This window comes from Rhopalosiphum padi, chromosome 1, assembly GCF_020882245.1.
Source record: "Rhopalosiphum padi isolate XX-2018 chromosome 1, ASM2088224v1, whole genome shotgun sequence".
Classification (NCBI taxonomy): Eukaryota; Metazoa; Arthropoda; class Insecta; order Hemiptera; family Aphididae; genus Rhopalosiphum; species Rhopalosiphum padi.
This window is the reverse complement of record NC_083597.1, coordinates 515,043-536,949: the sequence shown is the minus strand read 5'-3', so window position 1 is coordinate 536,949 and position 21,907 is coordinate 515,043. Positions and strand designations below refer to the sequence as shown.

Sequence of the window (21,907 nt, the reverse complement as noted above, 5' to 3'; positions counted from 1 at the left end):
ATGGCAACAACAAAGCAAACTTATATATGACAAATAAATTTGAAAATAAATTTGACTGGCATGATAATTCCCGTACAATTAAAAATGCACAGTGAATACATTTGTTACATTTATTGCAATTTACTGATTTTGATATTTCATCATTATCTTCATCACTCGCATCTTCATTTCTTAAAAGTATCTTATTTTCTGAATCACAATCGGTAGTATATTTAGGTATTTGTGGTATAAAGTTTTCATATTGACTGGAAAATTGTTTCAATTCTGTTAAGATTACTTCATGATTCAGTCCAGATATTTTACATAAAGTACTCAAAGCTGATACAGGCAATAATTCAATGTTGTTAAATACTGCAAAACTTCTAGGGTCCAACCAGTTCAAGTCTTTTAATAAATTTTCATTTTTCATGAATCGTGTTAATGGTCGATGGGTGCGAGAAAAACATTATTTAATATTTATAAATAAATAATAATAACATTATAATAATAATATTATATTAACACGAAGCCGACGCGATGGAAATCATTCATTTAAAAATAAACTATGAAACTATTGAAACGTTTGAAGCTACAAAACAATAAAAAATAATTATTAATAACACAGAAATGAAATTACGAAAACTAAAATTATATTTCTATTATAAAATTTAAACTTAGAAAACATATCCATAATTTATAAGCTATATAAGAAATAAGAATAATATTGTTTAAGTTACTTTCAAGAGTAAATGTCATACCTTCATCATTATTATATATTTATATATTATACAGATATTATAGACTATAGTAGGTATTGTAAATTAATACATAATACATTTTTTTCTATGCAATATTTGTATGATTGCTGAATCCAACATCGGGGCACCGGGGCCTCTGCAGGCTGCAGGGTCGGGCAAGCAGGGTCCTCGTGGTCTCGTCCAAAATAAGGATAAAACCTAACTTAACTTGCAGTAGCGCAATTGATCCAAATAAACCTCCTCTAACTTGTACAAAGCCTAACCTAACCTATGGGAAAGCATCTGATTATTGAATCAATTTTCAATTTTTTGGGCCTCTGAAGAAAAATTGCTCCTATAACGGCTGAACAAAATTGACGACAATAAAAAAAAAAATAAAAAAAAAAAGGAGAGGGGCCCCGGCCGCATTCGCGGCCCAGCGGCCATGGCCAGGCCGACACTGGTAATGAGATGATTGACTATAAATTTTTGATCGACGATTGCTTGTACAGCATTCGTTACCTATTTTTATTTATTGGACATCATGGCATATTTTTTGAATAGGTAATACAAAAATAATTTATATTTTATTGAAGTAGATTAATATAATATTTAATTCCTGTTACTTAATTGTTCTTGTCAGTTTATATAGTTTATAGTCCGATAAGCGATATGCTCGTATACCTAAATGACCTAGGTACTATAATTTATAGTCTATTAATATGTTAGTTAACACCAATTATATTTTATTATTTTGCATTAAATCTTCGTGTAATATCACATCACTATTTTTCTTTGTGAGTAACGATTAAAATAAGTATAAAATGATTGGTTCATAAAAAATATTTTCTCAATTATTTTTATTAATATTTTATACGAACGTGTTACCTATTCATTATTATTGTACATATTCTGTACCTACTGATTTTTAGGTATTATTTCATTACAATACCTACGTAAACCATTAATTTAACTTACTATTATATTTATTTTTGTTTTAAGTTCATGAACATTAGTTGTAATATTTCTTTTTTATCTGTTATTAGTTTATTTATTTATTTTTGTATTAGGTAATGAATAACTGGCTTTTGCACAGGATATTATGTGTAGTATTTGAAGAACACCGCAGCTTTATAAGTTACATAATTATATAAATAACATTTCTTCTAATTAGAGTGTGTTTTATTATTATTTCAAAATTAGGTAACTATCAAAGTTAAATACTTAAGCTTTAAGGGGGCAGAAAGTGAAGAATCATAAATTTTTAATGTAATTTAGTATTCAGCTTTTCAATGATGTTCGTTTTTCTATAAATTTAATAATGTCTAGAATAGAAGAGGAGGCAAGAGAATCTAAATTAAGACTAGATTGAATTGACGATAAAGAGATAGATGGATTTATAATTATAATTTATGATATTTACATTTAATGTCCTCTTATATCCAATAAGACGTAACAATATTCTTTGAATACGTCCAAGTGATTCAACAAGACCATTATACCAATTTGCAAAGAATTCCAAAGAACTGAACAGAACTCTAAAATTCGTTTTGAATTACCTAAAGACAAAATTAGACAAAGTAATATTTTTAGTACAGATTTAAGATTTTGCATTGTTAAATAATTAAATTATAGGTAGATAATAGCAGCTAGAGTATATAGAATTTGGTTTACGAAGTTATGCATATTTTCTTGATTTTTATTTTTGTATAATTTATGTGATGATTAGTCATTACTCATTAGTCATTACTTTTTATTAATATTTAACTTAAATTAATTTTATTTGATAATTATGTTTATATTTTTATTTAGGTTACCTAGCTGTCAATATATAATAATGATTGACAATAACAGTTGCTGATAATATATAGGTACAAGTATTTCAGTGCCTATTTTGTGATTTTAGATTTATCTAGTTTTTTTCGTTTAGAAATGCAATGTGATTCATCTAAAATAACGATAGATTGTTACATATCAGTTAATCACAGATGAAGAGTTCCATTCATTTTGCTTCAAGATGTTTAAGATGGATTACTAAAAGTATACTGACTTTCTCAGCAGAAATTTCATAAAAATATATAATGCTGATGAGGAAATTTTAGCAAATGTAATTTATATTGCATGTAAAATTGGAATAGATTTTAAAAATTTAAAAGAAGAAATACAAGATGATAACTGGTGGTATCTAGAATATTGTAAATTCGGTTGGCCTAAGACAATTAATGAGGACTATGAGCTAAGACATAACTGGAAAATGAGAAATTAAATTATAAATTATAAAAGATAATTACCTATACATAAAACCAAACTACACTTTTAATCTCAAAGATAATATAATTAACAAATTACATGAAACACATTTGGCGTCTTGGTGATCACTGATCACAAATACTAAGGTAAAAGTTAAAAAATTTATTTTATTATATCCTGGTATAAATAAACAAACTGGAAATTATAGAGTATCTTGTTCTGTGTAAAATTTGGCAAGTTTGAAATTAAAGAATCAATGTTATCTCATACGATTTCAGACAGTTAATTTTATAAAATTGCAATAAATATAGCAGAGTTTAAGGGAATAAGCTATTAGTCGTTATAGATTACTACTCCATGTGGACTAAAATATTAAAAATAATATAATAAATTGTATTGTAAATTACGTAGTTATTCATAAAAAAATAATATTTGACAATATGTCATTTAGTATTTTGAAATTCTTAGTATTTTCAAATGATAACATCAAGCTCACATCACGCACAAAGTACGTAACGGTCTGGCATGGCGGAACGTAGTGTTGGTATTGCAAAAGACATTTTGAAAAAAATAATTATATTGGTATAGTCATGTAGATATTAGTTTTTATCTACTAACTAGCTTACTAACTTAACTAGGCACTAGCATATAGAAATACTCTTTTTACTGTACTAAGATATAGTCAGACCCGTATTTAGAGGGGGGCACGGGTAGGCACATGCTCGAGGATGGCACGCTTCAGGGGCGGCAAAATATTTTAGCAAAATTAATTTTAAAAATGTAATGGAAAAAAAAATAATCGCAATTTTATTGAATTATTGGAAAAAATTTGATTAAAAAAAAGAAATTTGTAGATATGTTTTATTATGTTATAATTTGTTAATTAAAAAAAAATATTTAAATTTTTTAAACTATTAAACAATTTTTATTTGTTAATTGATAAGTTGGATTTTAATACTATGAATGGATGGAATAATTAGTGTAGTATTAATATTATACTAATATTGTTACTTATTAGTTATGGCGGCGGGGGGGAGCATAAATTAGAACTAAAAGAACTAAACAGATTAAAAGTAACTACATGCGTTATTAGTTGTTACTAATTAAAAAAAAAAATAATAAACCTAAAATTAAAACGACAACGATTCATGATAAAATCTTACAAAATAAACCAATATAACCTTGGTATGATAAATAACAAATAAAACAGTTGAAACATTTATTGAAGAACAGTTAGTCTAATATGACTATATTATTTATAATATAATAATTATTTTACATTTTAACTATACATTATATATACATTCGTTTATATTGTTTGAGTATTTGACTTATTTGAGCTAATTTTATTAGAAAGTAAAGTGTAATGTACTTATTTTCGGAAAAACGGATACATTTGGATATTTTAACCGATTGGCGATTACCCACTGACACCGCGGCTACATTCAAGACAAGTAAGCGCTTATTGCATTACGCATTCGGATTTCGGGCATTTTGTTGCAACTTTGTAAGCTTATGAGTTATGACTATTTTTGGTAAAGAAAAATTACGTGATAAATGATAAATAGGTATCTAATATTTATCAAACTATTTACAAAAATAGATTTCAGTAGATGGTAATAAGGTACCTACCATATTTATCTTCTGAGTATAGTGTCTAATCATTACGTAATTTTATTTCTATTTGTCTCGGTTAGGCATTATAAAATATAAGTACTTCTATTTGTTTTAACAAAAAAATAACTCTATAGGTACTCAAATCCATCACAGCATAAATAAAATTATATTTATTTTTTGATATAATAATAATATTGTCTTTTTCTTCTTTTTATTACCTAACACTTATTAATTAAATATTCATTATTGTCCTTCTATATCTATCAATATCTACCCATTACATGTATATATTTGAGGTTTTGCCTAAGCAACAATTTATCGGACCATATGTAACATGTATAATATTTGTCTATCAAATCAGAATTTATTGGGTTATTATCTAATTGGTTTTATTTTATTTGTGGCGTCATTCAGTATTTTGATATATTTATGAAATATGCTATAGAAAAATAATATTGCCATTGCTCCGTCATGACAACTTAATCTTTGCGAGTATATAGTTTAAATCAAATTACAGTCAGACTGTTACGTGTTATACTTCAATCATTTATTATTATTTTAAATTCAACATTCTAATACACCAATAATATATATATACTAACTACTATGTCATTGTGGACTATGGTTACTGGTCGATGAGTAAAGTTTGAAAAGTTTGCAATCCTAACTAATATGTATGACATAACTTAAGAATTATATTTGTTTGCATATTATGTATTGTGTACATTAATATATATGATTTATTAGTAATTATATTAATTTATTTTTGGATAATCAGGTCAACCGCTAACAAAATATACGCTCACGTAAACCAGCCAAGCGGTCGATGATGGACAATAATATCATAGGTAATATTATTATGTATAGATAACTGCTGTGTTTAATATTGTAATATATTATTATTATTTATTATTATTATCATCATCATCATTATCAGCAGCAGTAACATAGTCATAATTATTTAATGTAGTCTATATATGTACAACAAGTACGGTTGTTACTTGTTAATCAGTGCCGGGAGTGGCAGGAACTACGGTGGACTTATATATAATATATATATATGTTTGTGTCTTGGATGAACGCTTGTTTTATTGTGTTATGTAGTGCGGGCTGCAATCAAAGTGTGACTCATCCCGCGTTTTACCAGCAACAAAACAGACAACAGTAGTTATCTACGACTATCCGTTTTAATGGGTACCTATCTAACGTCCGTTTTTATAATGCGTGTAAATTGTGTTCGCTGTATTTTTCCCACCATATGATAATTTTATAGTTAAAAGTATTATATGTACAGTGTGATTCACTAAGCACGCTCCATTGCTCACCCCCATTTTTCCATTTAATAATAAATTTCGCAGCAAACGAATTGCGTTCCAATAATATTTAATAACTACACTAATTTATTGCGTCCGATGTAAATACATTATTTACCTAGTAATATAGACTTAGGACTGTCAATAGTAACATTAAATAATATTATATTGCTAAAGGTGGGTAGGTTAAAAATATTATATTTCTTTGTTTCGTAGTTATGTACACCAAACATATTGTTTTCGTTGCTAATTCATTAAATTAGAATTAAAATAACAAAACAAATAAAGGTTTATTTTATAAAGTAAAAAAGGTTTAGGTTATTGAATTATTATATTAAAATGTTATTATAATATTATTTATGGATTAGTTAAAATTTGAATAATACAGTTATGATAGAATCAAAACGTGTTATTGTATTCACGTCATTAATATTATTTGTTATACATTTTGAATTCAGAAACGTAAATAATCGGGACGCAATTAGTATAGTCCATAAACCCATAGCCCGATAGCCGTATAAAAAAAACTGGGACACAATAATAGTATCTTACTGATCGCAATTTTTATATCGAGGACGCAATTAATATGCCGCCATGAATTTATTCAAACTCTGATTTTTTGGAATGTTTAAGTATACTTAAGATTATATTTGCAAGCTCTTGAGATTGTTTGTATTGTTTGTACTACTATATTAACTATTAAGAAGTGTAATGTGATAATATAAACTGGATTAATCCAGAGATTAATCTAAAAAGATACTTATAACATAGCCCATAGCCCATAGGGCATAGGTTAAACTTATAAATTATAAGTATAAAAATAAATTGAAATTATATAACTAATATCTGTTATAGTAGCAACGTTTTTAATTAGTGAATTTGGATGAGTGTTAAGGCATAGGTGAAACCGTTTATGGTTTATAGTAACTTTTTCCACTTTTCTTTGTATAGGATGTAATTAGATACATATGGTAGAGAATTGATGTAATATTTTGGAACCTTTGAATTTTATTTAGATTGGAGATTTTTGCATTACCTCATAACTGTAATGTATTAAGGGCCTTTTAAATAAAATATATTTTTCATCATAATGTTATCCTCCATTTGATTTCTCTTTTAAGTGGTTACATACGGAGAGATTCGAACGCATGAGTTAGTGGTTTTAAATAAATTAATAAATATTATAATCATCCAAAAAAACATGTGTGTTTTAAATTTAAATATCCCAAAAATATTATCAGCTGTAGATATGGCCATATTCAAATGGGTAATAACATTTTAAAAATCGTATGTGAAGAACCACGCATTTTTAATTTGGAAGCAATCAAACATTAAAATAAAATCATATATTTTCAATGTACATATTCACAAGGGACGCTCATTGTTTATTTCTTATATATTTTAATATGGTAGCACGTGATTTTAAAACGCACACTTTTACTGTTCTGCGTTTGAATTGCGCCGTTGAATTGCTCAGCGTTTTAAAACCATCACAATATAAAAACGTATGCGCGTACATTCAAATCACTCGCCGTGTGTAATAACTGATAAGCTTTTATTGAAATCTAAAAATCAATTAAATTATTGGACAACTATTATTATATTACACATTTATTATAACTATTAAGTTTCTCAAATTAAAATCTATATACATAAATACGTAAAATAATATGCACGAATACCTAGAGTATCTACGTGACTTAAGAGAATACCTAGGAAATTAAGTTAATTGGTTAAATTATTTATTTACAGCATGAATCATTGCAGCTTTAAACTTTTTACTTTTCCAGCGATAGAGACTCAAACGTAGATTTATTATATATACTGTATATTTTAATGTTAAGTACCATTCCCCGCCTCATCATCATCGCTTCAAATTATTTTAAATCATGCCACAGGAATAAACGCGATATCTGTTCTCTTGTAACCTTCGGCCTCCTATGTATAGTATCGTTCAGTGACCGCATCCACTATATATATAGTTGTATGAGTTTAAGTACGCCTCACAAAATTTTAAATATTATTATTACAATTATTTATAAGACGCGCTTGCACACTACGTGCCCCAACCGCTTATCCACAAGGCGTGACGTCTATAATTGCGAATGTGTAGTGTTATATATATGTGTACGATGGAGTCGGATTTTAATATGCCGGAAAATATGGCGTAAATATATAGGTACTCGTACAAAACGTACTATATGGCAAACTGTAAACTGTGTGGAACAAAGAAAACTATCTATCGTTTCATTCACGGTCCGTCTGTCCGTCTATATAATGTTTATATACTTGGAGTTCTATTCTGATTGCCCAATGCCCAAGGCTCCTCGTTATGCGATATACGTCGTAATATAATCGTCTGATCGACGAAAATATAAAATGTCATCTCTGATTCCACGCGTACATTAGTATCTATGCTTACAATATAATTTATTGACTATTATTGGTTATAAATATCCCTTATACTTATGCCTGTCTAATGCTGGGTTTCTGTACCTATATACTATTTATAATAACATAATACATATAGCCATATAGGTATTAAATGTCTAAATAGAGCCATATTTTGAAGTTTTGGGGGCTAATCTCTCATTATCCCGTATTCCCGTATTTCCGTCCATGTAGAATATAGATGGGTATAGGACTGCAGAAAAAGGGCGCTTCTAAATGTTGATTTGCATAAACTGGATAGTGGTATTTAAAGTATAAGTAAGGTTGGTGAGGAGGGCAAAGCCCCCTCGGGTCTGTGTTAAGTAATTGTGCACTTGGAACGCAGTTTTTAAATCGTTGGATTGAACTCTAGACCTCTACTTAATTTTTCCCATTTTGAGCACTGAATCTTATTCAGAAGAAGATTTTGTGAAGGAACAGTATTGAACTATTGAATTATACTTAAAACTTAAAAGAATAAGAATACCAATTAAGATCTGGTAGATAGAGCTCGAAGTGATTGCATCAAACAAATATACATCACAATGGACACAATGTAATAATATTTACAAAATTTCTTATAATATATTTATGTCAAATTAGTATTGTATTATTATATAAAAGCAATAATATTGTCATTATTAAAATTTTAATTAATTTGTAATCAAAATTTGTTAAAAGTAGAGGACGAAAATTACAAATTTGAAATTAGGCACAATGAAAGATTAACGGCAACATTATTATAGTATAAATCAGTTTACAATTTTCAAGTAGGAGTTCTGGAGTTATTGAGTTTATTAGTATTGATGATATAGGTAACCGATATTCAATTAACACTGAGAGAAGTATACCTATATGGCTAATGGCTATATGTGTATATAAGCTCTTTTCTATTAATCTATAGAAAACCGAAATTATGATTGCTGAACTTGATATCCAAAACTACGATAAAAGGAAATGCAAATGTAAATCTGATGGAATTGTATATTCCTAATTTTAAATTACTTAATGGCAATTGGAAACACATACAGTAAGCTAGTAACACGCGTAAAGGTAAATAGGTATTTAAATATAAATACAATATTTTAATAACCGATTAAACGTTTTATTTGATTTCGATTTAATTTTTTAATTTTAATTCTTCAAATAAAGTTAGAATTAAAATGTCAACAAACTTAAATATAACGTTAAACATAATTATACTCGTATATTTTGTTTCTTGGCACTTTCAGTACTGGGCATTGTATGATATTTAGTATCTGTATATGTATAATTTATCAATATATGGCTTGAAGAATTCAGACAATGATACCTTGCCATGTCAGTGTAATTATTTTTATATTTGGACCATAACATATACGATATATTATACCTACCTAATATTATATTTATGCACGCGAGTTCTAACTGCGTCAGTGATATTTAATAGAGTATGAACCATGATCCATAGTAGGTATGGACGTTATGGTACTGAATGGGATGTAATATTACAAATAATTATATTATTGTACAAGTAGTCAAGTAGATATTACTTTAACCACGTAAAATATAAATAAAGTATTATATCATGTTTAATATAAGTTTTGTTGTATGTGGTGTATTCGAACAATGTACAGTTTTTTATACTATCAGAATTTATGGATTTTGACGATTAAAAACAATTAAAACAATAATACGAAAACCTTAATTCTTTAACAGTTACCTTATATTTTATCTAAATTATTTTCAAAAATGGTTAACTACTAACCATATTATAATTTACTGGCTTATAGACGCTTAAATAAACAAATAGACAATACAGCAGTATCTTGTTATAAAATAATAACATAGTTTAGGGAAAAATTGATCAGAAATATCTAATAAATGTATGTAGGTATTTTTTAAACCACGATGAAGATAATAATCAATATATTTTATAAGTAAATATGCTTTATTTATGTACATTTTGATTTAGGTAAACGCTCAATTTTAGAACCATTTAAATTGTTTAATAATCAATTACAAATCGATATTATTTATACAGATATATGAATGAGAGCTTTAGATAAGTATAGGATTAATCATAAACAATTAATAAACTTATATACACGAAGGTATTTGTCAAATTATTTATTTCATGTACACAAATTGTTAAATATAAAACTATTTTTCTTGTCATTTCCATGTTACCTCAGAGTTCTGGAGTTCTTTTATTATTATTATTGTGTCTCGAGTCTGTTATCTCGATTTGAAGCAGAGAAATGCTTAAATTTTAAATTTTGAACGTATAGCCAATTGATTAATTGGATTAAGTTAGTACTTAAAATAGTTAAAAGTAAAAAGTTTCTGCACATTTCAGAATAATCAGAAAAAAAATATTTTCTGTATTATGCAATAAATAGGGTTTATCATTAAATTAAAATTGAACGCATCCATTACAGTGATCAGTGATTTACTCAATGGCAAGGTACACTATTAATAACTACTAAGTACTAATTACTATAATTATAGTACTATACAATTGTATACTGACATATACTGTTAATAGTGTAACGTCTCCGATTTTTAATATGCAACATTGCAAATTAAAAGTGCTATAAATGTTTTATACCTACTAATGTAACAAAAATTATAACTATTGTATACAATGTGTTCAGCAATGAAAATTGAAAAGGTAACATGAAATATTTCAAACGAATGAACCTGAATTTCATTCAGATTTTTTTTATTGCCCAAAAAACTTAAAATTACACTTATTTTTGAAAAATAAAATCGTTTTGTTATATTTTAGGTACATGCAAAACAATATCGTTTTGAATCACGCCCCCTTTTTAGATTCTGAACGAAATGAGAATGTATTGATTTTATAATGATGTATGTTTTTTTAAGATCAAATTTTAATTTAATTATTTTTTTTAAGCAACCGAATAATAACACTACAATTCATCCGACTCCTGAATCATACATAGAACGTGTTCAGAGGCACTTCCTATACTTTGTCGGGAGTGTTCTCAAAATCAATCACCTGGTACACCACTACATGCATTATGCTTAGATGGTACCTACTTAAATGTACATTTATACATAAAAAATTAAAAAATAAATTTGTAATTCCCACAATAAATGAATTATTGTTTTAAGTTAGTATATAGTTGGTATCCTTTTGGGAACAATAAAATGTAATATTAATTTATGACTTTTAAGTTTTAAGAAATATCATTTGGCTTTTTATTTACAGTATCTTTTTTTGGAAATGTATTGTTTTTATAATAACTGTTTGTGTATTGCAACGTGTATTCCTGCTACTATTATATTGCATACATTCATAGAAAACGTAAACATATGTACTTTTTTCGAAATAGCCTAAAGTAAACAGTGCAGGTTGCAGGTGTATGTTATATTATTATATAATATAATAATATATTAATATTATGCACATACCCGCGGTATTGAGCGACGATGACAAACACATATGATATTATATCAGTCGTTATATTAGATTATTACTTCTAAATTACAATAAGAAATAATAGTACATAATTCGATCATTTTCTTACTAAAACAGCAAAGTCTACAGAAAATTATTCATTTTCCAGTCTCATATAGAGTTTCACCACTGTGTAAGTGAACACTCAGGTCTGATCCTTGGGCATAATATTATAAATTATAATGATAATATAAAATACAAATATAATCCAACCGCGCGCTACCAGAGCACGTGTTATACTTATTATACTCGTATTTTGTATAAGCATATAATATTATACTGGACGATCGAGCCCCCCAACATGTACGCACACCAGTCAGGATCTACGCTTCGACAGTGCACTTGTTTGTCCGCTCGTCGCAGCAGTGATAGGGAATGGTGATATACCGCAGGAGCCGTGTGTGTTGGCGTTGCACGTTTGGGTTTCGATTGTTCTTGTGTCGTCCGCCGTCCGCCGTCGAACCCGTATCTGCAGACGCAGGTATATTTTTATAATGCAAGCAGTGCGTATTTAATAAAATATAATATTACAGATAGGCGTATCGTGATTTTCATCGTTTAGTTTAGTTATTAAAACTATAGTATCGATTAGTATACACTTTATACGTTTATGTATTAAATATAATTATCGTACGTTACAACATAATATCGATAGCTCGATTTGCGCAAAATATTATGAATGCATAAAATATATCCATACAAAAATGGCTGAAGTATTACGATTACCAGAAAACGAGTGTAAGAGAACGGCGCAAACCGTTAGACAAAAAGCGATTAAATTTGGACGGACTTTGGTGGGAAAAAAGGCCGTGATCAGCAAAGCCATTGTAGACAGTTGGCACAAAAGAAAAGGCCGTAAAGTCAGACCGTAAGTCATTGTCATTCATTTGTTATATTTTGAGAATATTTTTGAAATAAATATTTAGTATGATTTAAAAATTACATGTTTAGAAACCACCATTACGACGAACGCGTTCATGACAAATAATAATTTTAATAATATCACGCGTATTATAATTTATAGTAGTTTTATTGTGTTAATGATTGTGGAAGAATAAAAAACTATGTCTTTTGCTGTTAAAATTGTATGTACGTAAATTGTTTATGCAAACGACCTGTCAGGAAATTATTTTTTTATAATTTTTAACAGGATAGAAGATATAAAAATCATTCGATTTTTAAATAATATAAACATCTAAATAAACTTATTTACAGTTCATATTGTAACAAGACAAACATAGATATTGGAATAATTTTAAAAATTTAATAAATATCATTATATCAATAAGTTTGTATAGAAAATCATATATTTATACTATATAATAATATAGTCATTAATCATAACGATTTTATGCACTTAAACGTGTATACCTAGTTATATATTACAATGTACTTGATAATTATATATTTATCATATGTATGTATACTGTTAAATATAATATATATATTACTATAACTTGATTTATATACTATATAACTAATAATACAATACAAATTAAAGTGTAAACGGTAACCATTAGCAACGAAATCAAACATAAAACCATAAATCGATATATTTTTTAAAATAATTTTAATATATACCTACCATACTATATTTTATTTTAATAAAATGCGACGTGTTCCTCGTATATAATATTTCACCTACATCATAAAGGTTATATTCTCCTTTAATTTAAAAATGGTACAATCTCTGTATCCTTTATAGGAGGACACCCTCTGAAAATCTGAAACAGGTTTTACGCCGTATTTTAAAACTACAACAGCTGACATTGTTGTTGTTAAACGTAAAATGTTCTACCCTAATACAGTAGTATAATACGACGGATAATGTTCGATTTCGCAAGTGAAACGAAAAAACAATTTAACTATATGGAAATTGTTTCAATTTTAGTATTGTAATAATAAGTTTAAATCATACATAATATATGCTTTAAAAAATAAGTTATTTTTAAAAATAACGTAAAAATTCGTTATGAATTTTGCAGAAATCATGTATGGTTTTTTTTATTTATACATTTTACATTATACTTATCGTCGTATTTATATTTTAATAAAATGTCGAATATTATTACTTATTATTAAGGTAATGAATTATCTGAATATTTTGTTTATGTTATTAATATTATTATTATCAATATAACAATGAGCCATAGAGTACTACCTACTCTATGTAATGTGCGCTCGGTTGTTACGGTAAACCATAAACGTGAATTAATTAAACATGAAATTAAAATTCGTTATCACGCACACGCACCTGGGATTTGGTTGGCACATTGTTGGATTGGATTGACTATATATATTATTATATTACATTATACATAATTTATATTATGCTAAATGCATAAATGCAGCTGCCGTGTGTAACTAAATTGAGAAATTTTTGCTATTTATTTTTTAAAAAAAAATGTAAAAGTAGAGTATCTACTCTTACACTGATACATTATAAATTATAAATTAACTAAATACTATACCTAGTAGAATACTTCTATTAATTGAATCTTAATAAGTCAAATACTTTTATACCTTAGTATTAATTATGTTACTATTTATTGGTAATCACTAATCAGTCATCACAATATATAATGTAGGTGACTAGGTATGACATATTAAATTATTTAAATGTATACGTAATTTATTATACGTATCCATTTATAAACAAATACTTAATAAATACTAAAATGATGGGATTTCGTCCTACTATAAGTACCAGTGACGAACCTAGGATTTTAGTACTGTGGGTCTGCCTCACTTACGAGAGACCACTGTATAGAAGGTTCAACTAACTATGCTTTATAAAGTCGCTCACTGCGCTCGCAATTTACCTCATTTATATTATATTTTAATACCAACATTTAATATAACTATAAGCGATAACACATAAGTGACTTATGATAAGTCACAACTAAGTTTTAAGTAAAATTTAAAACTTACTTACAAACTTTGGTATCATTAATCAATTGTTATGTTTATTTGTTACATTTAATTGATATTTAATTAACAAATGTACAAAAGTGGGTCTTCACGTTTTTCTATATATCATAATAAATTAATAAATTTATAATTATATTTTTATAGAAATGTTCTCGAGTTTGTGTACATTTTATAAATTATTATTATTTAATATTATTTTATTTTTGATTATTATAGTATTGTACATATTTATGTAGTTTATCATTTTGAGGTACCAGATTTTACTAGAAAAAAAAACTGGGTCACCTGACCATCCAAACCCCCTCCTAGGTCTACCCCTGATAGGTACCCACTTTTGGCGATGCTCGACGATACAAAAACATTTTGATTGAGAATCCTATGCGGAGAAAACAGCCAATTCGGGTTTACTACCGCTGACTAACGATAAATATCTCAGTTACAGTAATCAATTCTAAGTGTACCATTTATATTTAATGTTGTTATAATAATACTGTACGTTTATAATGTGGTAGACAGCGTCACAGCGATTACTTCAAACTTTGATCACTGTCTATATTATATACACTATACTAGCTGTTTTAGAGCATTTTATAGCCAGTAAAAAATGCATCCATGTTAAATATGTTGCCTAATGCACTAATACACAACACGACATTCACGACATTCATGATATACGTAAATACGTAATTGACAATTGTAAACCCGATTTTGTATTTATATAAAGGTAACTAAGTAACAACATTTTGGTAACATGCTTTATATATGTGTCAAAAACTTAAGTTGATTATATTAAATTGTATGATGAGTTTAGAGTAGTGAACGTACATCAATAATTAAATACTTAACCACGATATTTTCCGACGAACCGTCACGGGAAAACTGTTAATGCCGTCTGTAGTTCCCTCAATCAAACAGTTTTTGCTTCATTATCAAATTGCGTAAACATGATGTATAGTGTAAATTTCGAACAAATGATTGTTTTCGCATTATTGCTGTTCACAAATGCGTATAATATTGTTTACAAAGATATTTCAGCAAACCAACTACCGAATATTGTAGCTGAGCTTGTTAAAATGTCTGCATGTCTGATGGAACTCGTCGTCTATTTTTCGCAAATTAAGTGCCTACGTAATAGGGCAGCGCACTAGCGCATTAAGGTAAAACGCATTACAGGTTCATCTATGAATCGAAAATTAACATACGACTATTTTGCCTTGTTTTAACCTAACTTATAAAAATATTATTTCTTTTATAGTTATGGCCGTTATAGGTTATGGATGTTAAATAGCATTACTTCATATTATTATTTTTTTTTTTGTTGGTAAAAATATGCTCTGAAAAAAACAACACAATAATTAATTGTAATATTCTATTTTTAATTAAATGATTTATTTCTCATATAATGTACTGTCAATGATTTATAAAAATATGTGGAATTCTCTTCATCTGTAACCTTCTCCCCAAATTTTTAATGATTTAAATAAATTTTTAAACCACATTTAGCATCGGTTGTTTGTTAACCGATTTTTGTAGCGTAAAAAAAACGTTCTATATCAACGGATATAATAGGTGCGTTGGTGCGTATTTATAATGCAACAAATCGTTGCTTGTCAAATCTGGGATGTATCATCGGATAATACATTTTAAATTTCCGTAATAATATAAAAATCATTATTTTTTTTTAAAATATCTTCACATTTTTTATTTATATTAGTGCCGTTTGTACCACTAATTTCACATATTTTACTTCATGCAGTTTCTATTAATTTAATTTAGTCTAATAGGTAGTAAAATATTTTGGCTTTCTAAAAAAGTTATGGTATTGGGTAAAAATCTATAATTTGAATAAATAATTGTTAAATTTACTTCAACTAGATTATTTAAAATTAATTTATGAACGTTGTCTATTGAAACGGCGATTTTGGGGTTCAATTTGTGTATTCCATTTCGAATAGCTTGGTATAATGCGTTCGTAATAATGCATTGAAGCACAAATCCATGTACACTATCTTGTCTATCTTGTTAATATAGACGTTGGTGGTAACAAAATACCTGGAGCCTCACCTATTTCAAACCATTTGGTTTGAAGCTTTTAAAAATATTTTTTTTTGTGTTTGAGACAATTTTGTCAATTTTTGGAAATTAGTAATCTAACATTCAAACATTACTTATTTTTATTAATAAGTTGAATTACCCATAAAAACTTATATGAACAAAACAAATTATAATTTTTTTTATAATAATTTTTTTGATTTCGATTCGTCGAGTCTTAATGCCCCAAAAATTTACATATTTCTAAAATATGTCTTGAAAATTCAAAAATACAATAATATGCAAAATAAAATTTAAACAAATTTTGGTATAAACTAGCTATTTTTTAACCAACCAATTAAGTAAAAGGGAGTAAAGTTAAAGTATTCAAAGGGATACAAGTGTCATCCTTATTTATTACAGAAGTATAAGTATTGAAATAAAATGTGCATGTAGTATTAATGAGTGATATGAGTATATGACATATTAACATTTTTAAATTAACAATCAACATACTAACATAGTAAAGAATAAATAACATTTAGTGATAGGCATATAGATACCTACAGCTATCACTTACATATATCTATAACTTATTTTGAATTATTAAACTAATTATATTATTATAATAACATATGTCTGCAGAAAAATCTTAAAAATAATATTCTACACAACTGCATTTGAATATAAAATGCAACATATTGGTATAAATATTTTTGTAAAAGTACATTTCGTCTTAATATTTTAATTTCTAATTATCTGTTATTTCTGATATTTAATGAGTAGCTTCCACAAAAATAATAATCAAGTTATTTTTTTTTGCTCCAAACATATTTTTTTTTAAATCCTCAATTTGAAACTTTGAAGTAGTGTAATTGGAAGCATGCTTTTTTCTAACCTAACCTAATCAACATACTAGTACATAAAATTTGATTATTATAAATATGAATACATATTGTAAATCTTAAATATTTGAGATTCTAAGCAAAATTACGAATTTGTTGGTTTTACTGGTTTCACTATGATGTGTGTTTTTTATAATTAATAAAAATTCTTCAATCTTCAATATTATTATAATATATTTTTTACAGTAATATAGTATAATAGCCGATAGGTATATAATTGTGAGAGCCATAAAGAGGAAATTACTCATTTGTAATACCTCATATAAATATTTATTAATTTGAATACGGAAAAACCTGAATATTTATACACAATACCAGTTTTTACTAACAAATAGGTATTGTTTTTTTGTTTGTTATTGTTTTCTATACACAATACAATTTTCAAAATATTTATACTAATATTGTGGTATTTATATAATTATATGACTAACCTAGTTAGTTAATTATACATACTGTAGTTAATTAAATTAATACAATGATTAAATAATATTTAACTATAGTTTTCAAACTGTGGCGGACTTTAAATATCCGAGAAATAATATAAATAAAAATAACAAAAATAACACGCATAACAAAATAAGATTAAGAATGTTAGCAGCTAATAAAGAATACCTAGGAAAAATTATTTAAGTCAAAATTTCTATCATCTATGAAATCCAAATCAATACTATACTCAAGTTATCTCCGTCCAGTTATATCCTAATGATGTAAAACATGCATAATCACAAAGGGTGATGTAGAAAAATTGATGACTTTGAAAAGAAAATACCACGTCGTATATATGGGGCCTAACCTATCGCCCTGTCTTGGAAAATCTTGAGTACAGGATTAGAATTAATAAAGAAATTTACTAAATGTATCGATCGCCCAATATAAATGCATCTATAAGAGCCAAACGTTTGTCTGGGGGTTCAATGAGATATTAAAAAAGTAGTGATAGAAGCAATAATTGGTAAGAGACCTTGAGAATGACCTAGGCAGAGTTGGATGGATATTATTTAAATCAGACCTAAAAATTCTGCACTAGAATCAAGACTAGAAAATGTGAAGATAGAGAATAGAGAAAGGTGGCGAGAAATGGTTGAAGTAGTAAAGGCTCTATATGGACTATAAAAGCTAAAAGAAGAAGAAGATTATATAGTATAGGTATGCGATATTTTTGAAATAGTTTTAACCTACAAGTACTTTATATTAGAAAAATAAATGGCATAGGTATAGTAATATTAATCGAAGGGGTGATATAGGTGGAGTAATATAACCTTCTCTCCTTTGATCGTGTTTATATATTACAGGTACATGTATATTAATATCTGGTATATAATAAAATAATGAAAAATACATAAGCGCTATTTGAGTTTTAAATTTGTGGGAGTTATTATAATTTGTATGTATGTACTGTGTGTATGCTCCCCTTGAGATATACAATTGTGGAAAGGGATATATACAAGACATTTGAGGGGCTTTGCCCTCCCAAGGCTCCTCAAATCGCATATTATTACAATACCATTATTATTTAATATAAATAAATAAAAATAATATTGAAAAATATTCGAAAACTATTGTATAGCAGTGACTTCCATGGCATTTTTCACTTTTTACTTTATAAATAAAATAATAATAATATAAAATGGTATGTAGTATAATAATATTTATTATGGTCTGTCATTTAAGATTAAATTGATTAATTTTAGATTTTGAATTAAGTGAAAAATGTGTGGCTCGTAAGCAAATGAGTTGTTATTTTACAGTTATTATGTCATTTTTTATTAGAATTAGATATTTACGCCTTAATATACGCATGTACCGAAGTGGCAACTTATTCGACACTAACATGCTTCACTGTTGTGTATCATGGAGAACAACAGAATTCGTAGACACATAAATAACTATAGTCAGCAATTAATATTTTTAACATTGTACATTTTATTTGTTCAAGTACATGAAATATTGAAATGGGTATATTAGGTATTTATATGCCGTGCTTCCTATAGGTTACATACATTTTTCTAAGAAAAAATTGTGGTCGGCAATCGGTATAGCGCATAGGTAATATCTATGTGTATAATTATAGTGTATATAGTGTAATTATATTTTATTTTTAAAAACTAAGTCAATTAGTAATAAAATCAGATTTCATTAAAAAAATTCTTTTGTTCACTCACATGACGTATCGCGTCCTGATATAATATGCATTTATAAGATATAGGAATGTTAACTACAATATTTATCATTGCCATATTCATTTATGTTGTTTTTACCGATTAATTGTAAAAAGTTTAAACTTATTTAATTTAAATATTTAAATTTGAGCTTTACGTGTTCATAAGAAATATTCAAAATTAATAAAGTGCATTGTTAATAGTTATAATACTTATAAGTTATAATATTGTTAACATACCGTAGGAAGTATAATAGCCAATAGGTAATAGATATAATATAAATTATTTATTATATACATAATGTATTATAAAGTATTATACTATAATGAGTATAGTGTGTTACATTTATTTCAATTGCAGTATATACACAACTAGATTTATATCTTCTTACTTGATTATAGTGCAGAAAGGAATGAAAACTACTGCATAGTAAAAATTTTCCAACACTAAAACAGCATAAACTGTTAAAAAATAATAGACTATTAACAACGGACAATTATTGTTAAGTTAAAAATAATAGAGCTATATTATTGTATTGTATTTTTCCGTATTAACTAGTATGCTATATCGCTATTCGACATTCGTACTCATACAGATTACAGGCATACACATTATATTATGTGTAGTGTTATGTGATTGTATTATTTGTAATTTGTATTCATTGTCTTCTATCGACCTTCAAGTACCTACTTAATTTCATTTTCACTGAAGAGAAAAAAAATATTAAAATCAAAATAACAAGTAACAACAGTAAGTTTAAATGAATGAAAAATCGACTAAAATTTTATTTTACCAGATTATAAACTCATCATATTATGGTTTATTTATGTTTATCGATAGTCAAACGTATTCAAATTATTGTTATTTATTTCAATACTCACCTATATAGTATATATATTATTTTCATTTCCCAAACATGTATATTAACGCATAGTGCCCTCCCACTTGAATCCTCCGATTATATATTTTTTAAATATATATTGCCTTTCAAATTATAATTATGGTTTTGAAGTCTCATGACTCGTACAGCTAAGTTATTATTATATTTTATGGACATCAACAAATAGTACCTATACCTCCCATATACCTATACGTATGTATATAAAATAAAAATCAGTTTTTTAGTGGTTAATTTTTTCTTCTTAGGGTCATGACTTCAAGATATCGTAATTATATGACAAGAAAATCAATTTAAGCAAGAAGTTCAAGGACCAAGATGTTTAAAAATAAAAAAAATACGCAAATCATTATAATATTTAATTTATTATAAGCATGTTATATTGCATTATTATTTTTAGTGAAATTTTTAAACATCTAACTACAATATAATATATAAGCGTATCTGCGTATCATGTTTAATAAGATATTAATATATATTTAACTACATTCACAATATATAATTTAGTACTAATAACTATATAATAAATAATAGTATATTGATTTTATTGCAATGATCAAAACGTTAATTTTTTTTATATATTTATATAATTATTAACAACAAAACCAAAATTTTTATTAGTCAACAGGTGCTTTTAGATTCTGAATGCGTTGAATGCAGAATGATTTAGTTTTATAACGATTAACGAGATTTATTTTATTTATTTTTGTGTAATCATATTTTCTACTAAGAAAAATGTCTCAATATTTAACTTTAAAGTTGTTTCTAGTAACTATAATTATATCTAGTTTGAAGTCAATAGTAGTAATAAGAACTTTTCATGAAAATTGAAATATTGAAAAATTACGATTAAACAGGGTTAGGTATTTTTTTGCAACATCAATTTTTGACTTATCGATTTGGGATTTTTGTTGTTATTCAAAAACTAAAGTCCATAGAAACTTCAAATTTTAACCATACATTTATAACAGAATTTTCTAGACATAATATAATAGCCAAAATATTCTGGTTATTTTTAAATTATAAGTTGACATTTGAAGTTTTTATAGTTTTATTCAAATTATGAAGATAAAATTTGTTAACAAGTCAAAAAGATTAAAATTTTAATTCAAACTTCTTCATAAGTTTTTCTTATTGAAATTAAAAATAACGATTAGCGTAAAGCCACGTTAGTTTTTGAAAATAAAATTT

The 21,907-nt window shown here is 26.7% G+C and overlaps 1 protein-coding gene across 1 annotated transcript in view; it reads left to right on the top strand.

Moving 5' to 3' along the window:
• Window positions 1–12,306: 12,306 nt before the first annotated feature.
• The window catches only part of LOC132918290 (protein unc-13 homolog 4B), a 37,818-nt gene continuing 28,217 nt past the window's right edge, over window positions 12,307–21,907 (top strand). The window contains exon 1 of the mRNA XM_060979454.1: window positions 12,307–12,660. Within this exon, the coding sequence (XP_060835437.1) occupies window positions 12,497–12,660 (164 nt within the window). The 5' untranslated portion in view covers window positions 12,307–12,496. The remainder of the gene's footprint in view (window positions 12,661–21,907) is intronic.